The sequence below is a fragment of the Silurus meridionalis genome, chromosome 11 (genome assembly GCF_014805685.1).
Source record: "Silurus meridionalis isolate SWU-2019-XX chromosome 11, ASM1480568v1, whole genome shotgun sequence".
Taxonomy (NCBI): domain Eukaryota; kingdom Metazoa; phylum Chordata; class Actinopteri; order Siluriformes; family Siluridae; genus Silurus; species Silurus meridionalis.
The window spans coordinates 15375909-15382146 of record NC_060894.1 but is presented as its reverse complement, the minus strand read 5'-3'; the positions used below and the strand labels follow the sequence as shown (position 1 = coordinate 15382146).

At 37.7% G+C, this 6238-nt stretch overlaps 1 protein-coding gene across 2 annotated transcripts; it reads right to left on the bottom strand.

The window, feature by feature from the left end:
• Window positions 1-287: 287 nt before the first annotated feature.
• Window positions 288-6196, bottom strand: vps26c (VPS26 endosomal protein sorting factor C). Of its 2 annotated transcripts, none has more exons than XM_046861339.1 (8): window positions 6041-6196; window positions 5473-5616; window positions 4996-5145; window positions 3081-3161; window positions 2892-2966; window positions 1299-1449; window positions 974-1126; window positions 288-815 (listed from the first exon to the last, which is right to left on the bottom strand). In XM_046861339.1, the coding sequence occupies exons 1-8, from the start codon at window positions 6164-6166 to the stop codon at window positions 733-735; spliced, it is 963 nt and encodes a 320-aa protein (XP_046717295.1). In that variant the 5' UTR covers window positions 6167-6196; the 3' UTR covers window positions 288-732. The 2 variants fall into 2 exon arrangements, with proteins under 2 accessions (XP_046717295.1, XP_046717296.1); XM_046861340.1 differs by having other exon boundaries at window positions 1299-1431.
• Between the last annotated feature and the right edge of the window lie 42 nt (window positions 6197-6238).

Sequence of the window (6238 nt, the reverse complement as noted above, 5' to 3'; positions counted from 1 at the left end):
GGCTGAATGAGCAAAAATCTCCATGAGCACATTGCAAAATGTTGTGGAACATCTTCCCAGAAGTGTGTAGTTAGCGGTATGTTCAAATAGCAAACTTTTGTCCATATAATGTATATCCTGCTACATGGTATAGGTCTGATGCTAACGGGCAGATGCAGAGTCGTCTTCTGGTGTGATTTCATTATTAGTGTAATTGTTTTAACACTGATTTTTGTGGAGGTTTTTTTCCCTCATTGTAACCAGATAAAAACCTTTTTGACAAACATGAAAAACAGATAGGGACCGGATTTATTTTATGCAAACGTTAATACTTATTTATTTTTGTACGATTTATTTATACACGAGACACAAAAGGCCACGTGAAGGCGACAATTCTTTTTTTTTTTTTTTTGCACGTGAACATATGCTGTATTGAGGAAATGTATGGATCTGATGATACTATTGTGTGAAATGATCTGATGTGTTTACATTTGAACAAATATAGGTGTCCTAAAATCCCCAGGCGTAAAGAAATACCCACAAAAAAAAATCAAAAGAAGGAAGAGGTTTGATTTTTGATGGCGATTCCAAGATTCACAATCAGGAAATGCCAGAAAGGGCATGTATGTAATAAAGGGTCAGTCTGTAGCTGTAACAATATCCATGCTGCCCGTTTCTAAGTGGCACTTAAACAGTTAGAAGGCCACTCCCAGATTCTTCCAGAAAACGTCGATGAATCCGCGGGCTCTGATCTCATATTCGGCACAGCTTCAACGGGAAGTTCTCGGTTATTAAATGATCGTCAGTGAAAACAATCACCACGTTCACCTCAAACTCTGCAAGAAGAAGAAGTGACATCCTGTCAGTTTACATTCTTGGTATGGGGGGCCATTATAACCTGACTGCTTTAGAATGTTCCACTGTAGGTGTGGCATATACCATTATTAAAAATGAACTGTAAAAAGGGGTCGGTAGAAAACGTGATGAGACTCACCAACTTTAAAGTTTGTGGTTTCGAGTGTAGGGCACGTGAAAAGCCTGGGAAAGACCATGTATATAGGAATGGGGAGGCCGTGACACACATCTCCTTCTGCCATCTGAATGTTCTGAATCTCTGTCGCATCTCTGGCATAGCCCTCAGCACAGCCTGAATCCGAAAAATGCAATCATCAGTATTAAATCAATTGATCCCATGTAATCAATATAAAGGAGCAGTTATCTTCGGCCGCTTCTTTCTTCTCATACGAGAACACAGTGCTGCTCGATCTACTTTTCTACTATATAATAGTCCTAGAGACTTTTGTGTTCCTCGTCCTCACCGCACGTCTCAACCCGCACTAGCTGCAACTCGATGCTTTTGATGGCGACCTCTGAACTCTCCACCACCAGCTCCCCTGTGAGCGGCTGCGTGATCACACAGTTAGTGGCGTCCAGGTGGCCTCTGATCAAGAACTTTGGGAGGGAACTTTTCTAATAAGAACAGAAGGACAAAAGAAACTCGACACCCTAAAGGCTTCAATAAAAATAAAAAAAACCACAATATACTATTCCTCAAATGAATCATCAAATCCTTCTGGGTTTTACATATTACACTTAGACAACATGTATTATTTGTAAATAGATTAGAAACAAATCATAACTGAGGATTTCTGCTTGCATAAATATCCACCACCTTTAGAATAGTATTTGGTAGAACCACCTTTTGTTACAGTAACAGCAAATAGTGGTCTTTTCCGTACACTACTCGAGAGTGATGTTCACCTATTTGTCCTGGAGGGTTTGCTGAAGATGTTCAGGATTTTTGGATTTAGTTTAGGGATTCAGAAATGAACTGTAGAATTTGTAGTTCTACAAAATTGGGTCACCCGTACTTCCAATACTGCACTTTTTACACAACACTTTCTTCCTTGCCATCCTCCCATTCAGTCCTTAATTATGCAGAGATCCTGAAATGGTTGTTGGCGGCTTCCACTTCCTCACTATTGATCTAACAGTGCTTTCCGGGATGTTCAACCACTTGGATATCTAACACCACTAATAATTCAATTCTATTAGCTTACCTTCAACTTCCTTCGAATTCTCCTTAATATTCTCACTGCTTCAGACTGACCGTCTGACTGACCGTCTCCTCTCGATGACAAGTCAAACTGATCTGTTTTATTTCACTGGTGAATTCGTTCATTTATTTTTTTCAATTAAAATTTGGAATAAAAATGGTCTTTTTAAATAATGGGTTGCAGTTTTTATATTTAAAAAAAAAATCCAATAATACATATGTGATTTTATTTAGGCTAAAGTTAAAGCAGTCGGGACTTCGAGGGAAAAGTAACAGTCGATTAGAATAATCTTCCTTGGCATTTATCCAAATCAGTCATCTCTCACTCACACATCCATTAAGTGAAGTGAAGAGACGTGGAGGTAAGTGGACTCGGAAGATGGTGGAGAGGAATGAGGTAAGTACATATAAAGTTATGTTCGGTTGAAGTAGCTGGACTCGTATTACGCAGAGAACATATCACAAGCCTATATTCCTAGAGAGTTACCTAAATAGTTAAGCTGGACATCGAGTGTTTTAACATTAACACAATTGTGTTCTCTGGAAATCCACCAGGCTCCAAATTTGACCTTTTATCTCTTTTTTTTATTTGTATCAAAGCTTCAAATTTTTTCCCCCCTGATTTTATTTCCGAACATTTAAAAAAAAAAAAAAAACAGTAACCTGCATGATATAATTTTCGGGTGAAAGTTTTCACACCGATATCCAAAAATTATATTCAAATAATTCTTTAAAGTCACAACTTGAACTTTTTCATCCTTGCTAACCCTTTGGTCCATTACACAACCCTAGTGTTAGTGAAATAGCTTAATCAATGTCTAAGGTACACTTTAGAAAGAAAGTGAATTTGTTTTACCTCTTTCACATTCTGCAACGTTTCTGGCGTGATGGTGAAATCCACTGGAGTCGGCTGCACTTTGGATTTCTGTGACTGCGGTTAAAAGTAAACGTGGTATGATTGACTCTATTGTGCTTATTTGATTGAATTTATTCACAGAAATATGCAGTCGAGATGGACACGACAGAAATTTGAGCAACACCTTACCTGACAATGGACCATGAATTCGCAGGTTTTGCTCAGGTCTTTTGCCAGCAGGGGGCGCTTCATATCACAGCGAATAGTATACTGGACACGGAGAGAAAATGGTGACGATTGCTCAAGAACCAGTGCTACACATTTTAGTGTATTAACAATATATCATGTTATTTAAAGTCATCGTTTTTTAATACATTATATATCACAACATTTAGGTAAGAAAATAGTGTACCAGTACATTTATTAATGCGAAAAAGGCTTTAAAAATCAGTCAAAAAGGAACTGATGATACTCAATATTCTCTAAAAAAAAAAAATAATAATAAAAAAATAAAATATTGTAATTACTGTCATTTTACAATATCGAATTATATTGTCTAAGGCCACAGTGTGATAAATTCTGAAACATGATTGGTCCAAAAGAAGTTAAATTTCTCTTTAGGTCTGACAGAAAAGTAAATGACAGGTTTATTTTGTTTGTTTGCTTCCGTTAACCCAACACTTGTATGGAGGGAGGATGAGGCTAGCTCTGTTTACAAGAAAGTACTTTATTTTAAGGCTGTATCTATCGATTATTTTAGTAAATGAGTATTCTACTGGACTATTACATCGTTTAATCGGATAAGGCAAATTCTAAATAAACCAGAGAAAATTAGACCGTTCTCTTAAAATCAACAAGTAATTTGTTTCCTTTTTTTTTTAATTTGACAATTTTTTTCTCGCAATTCTGATGCTTTTTTTCGTAAACATCCAGCATTTCTGGTGCATCCACGATGTTGTCGGCCAGAAGTTTCAAGCTGTTTGTGTATGAACGAGGTCTCATCTGCTTCATCTGCCATGTTCCGTCTCCTCCAGAGCTGATTGTTAGACAGAGTTCTCTGCAGGGATCAGAGGCTTAGTTTGATACCATGTGATTATATGGATTGTAGCCTTTTTCATTTTCAATGTGTAAAGTTTTCTGGTACTACAGAGGGGATGACGCTGCCCGATTGGGCGAAAATAAGTCGGAATTGCAGAAATAAAGTCGGAATTGGGCAAACTTTTTTTTTTTATTCGTTGGAAACGGGCTTCCATATGAATCATCTTCTCACCCCTCGCCGTTTTTTCCCCCGTTCCTCCGTTTTTTTCATTCTGCAGTGTCTTCGGTGTTTACCTGTCCGGCGCGCTCCAGAGTTTAGCGGGTGGTGCGTCAGTAATAACGGTCCGTGGGGAACCACTATGCTCTGTGTGCAGTTAAATGAACTAAACAAAGCATCGAGGCAAATAATTTGCCTAGTGATGTGGATTGTTCTCCGACGATCATCATGCACAAGTTACCGTATGGTTTCGGCATTTTCCAGGGTGAGTTCTTCAACTTTTACCAGAATCTTTTAAAACATGCGTATCTGTACTCCTTCTTGAGTGAAGGATGTGTGTACTTTTGCCATCTCTGTTTATAGCAGATATTACGTAAGTGATCGTTATCTTTAACTAACTGCTCGGCTATAATGGGAATAAAACAGTACCGGATGCCGTTATTAGAAATCAGTTTTAAGGTATGATCATTAACTTTGCATTGAATCACATCACATCACCCTGTCATGATTCATTCCTAATATCACCCATTTTTGTGTCAACATTCGAATCTATATTTTACAATCTATACATTTGTCAGTCCAGCAAAACATGAATCATTGTTCATAAAATTGTTTAAAGATTTCTCTAGGTATAAAGGTTAGAGGTCCTCCAGATCACATTACACGACTAGTAAAGATAGAGAAAGTCCAGTTTCCTTGCCTTTAAAATATTTAAGAAACTCAAAGCATGTGAGCTCTGAACTTGGATTTTCATTCATTACAGAAGCTACCTAAACCCAGTTTAGGTAACATGTGGCAATAAGCCCATAGCTTCTATATTACCTTTAAAAAACAAGAAAAAATACTTACCTGAATGTTGACGAAAACACCATGGTAAGTTTCATACAGCACTTTATTCCCTTTTGCCTGCAGTGGAAACTCGAAGGGTATTTCAGTTTTGCCCCCTGGTACCTTGCCCGGTTTGGCTACTTCGATGTTACTGTTGATCAGTTGAATGGGCTGTGAAGCACACAGACAACCAGAGCTTTAATGCTTACTCTATATCCACCTCTCAAAAACATTAAATAGTAACGCAGGACATCACCTGATAAATAGGTTGTTTTATGCAAATAATGGTACCTCTCCCAATTTCTGTTTTATGCTATTATACCAGATATTTCCATAGAAATAATATTTTTATAGGTTCAGCAACATTTTTTAATTTTGAGGACCTTGAATTTATTTCCAGATGCAATCCAATTACAAAACATCTGGGGTGAATCAGATACTAAGCATGGTTATAAAGTGAAAATAATAGATGATTACCAATATACTCGGACTGCTCACCTTGACCGAGTTGTAAAAAGCCTCAAAGACTCCGACACTCTTGGAACTGAGCTGTAGGTTAACAAGACCCTCCATGGTGAGAGTGATTCCCTGATGCTGCACAGCTTCTTTACTGATGATCACCACCACTCCAGACAAGACCTCCTAAAATAATAATAATAATAATAATAATAATAATAATAATAATAATAAAAACAAGAGGGAGACAAGATCTAAGAAACAAAGATCAGTAATAGACAATTGCAGTGCATATGTACACAGCATGGGTTGTATAGATATTTGTAAGTTGACTTTTGCATATTTTATGAGAGAAGGATGTCTACATTAAACAGCATCATATTGGGGTTTTTCCTAACAAATTCATGACTCAGATTTCTAGCATTGAGAGTGAAGAAACCGTTGTCTTCCTGAGCTGAAGATTGTTTTGTGAAACCTGAAAAGCTGCAATCATCATTACTCCTTTTTTTTCCAATCACGTTGTATTAGCAAAGACCGAACTACAAAAACCTCCAAAGCTGAACTTGTTTTAGAAAAATGCATCTAAATATCTTAATAAATGTAACGTTACCCCCTCATGATACACTTTGTTCGCACGCTTCAGCCTTAAATCCAAGGAAACGCTCATTTTCTCAAGTACTTCAGAGACGCGTCTTCCAGCAGAGTCACTTCCGGGTTTTCGGAAGCACGTGATCATGTACTGTCACATGACTCGGTTTGTTTTTGCGCGCGTTGCCACGGTGTCACGGCGGGACGTTACTGACAAGAC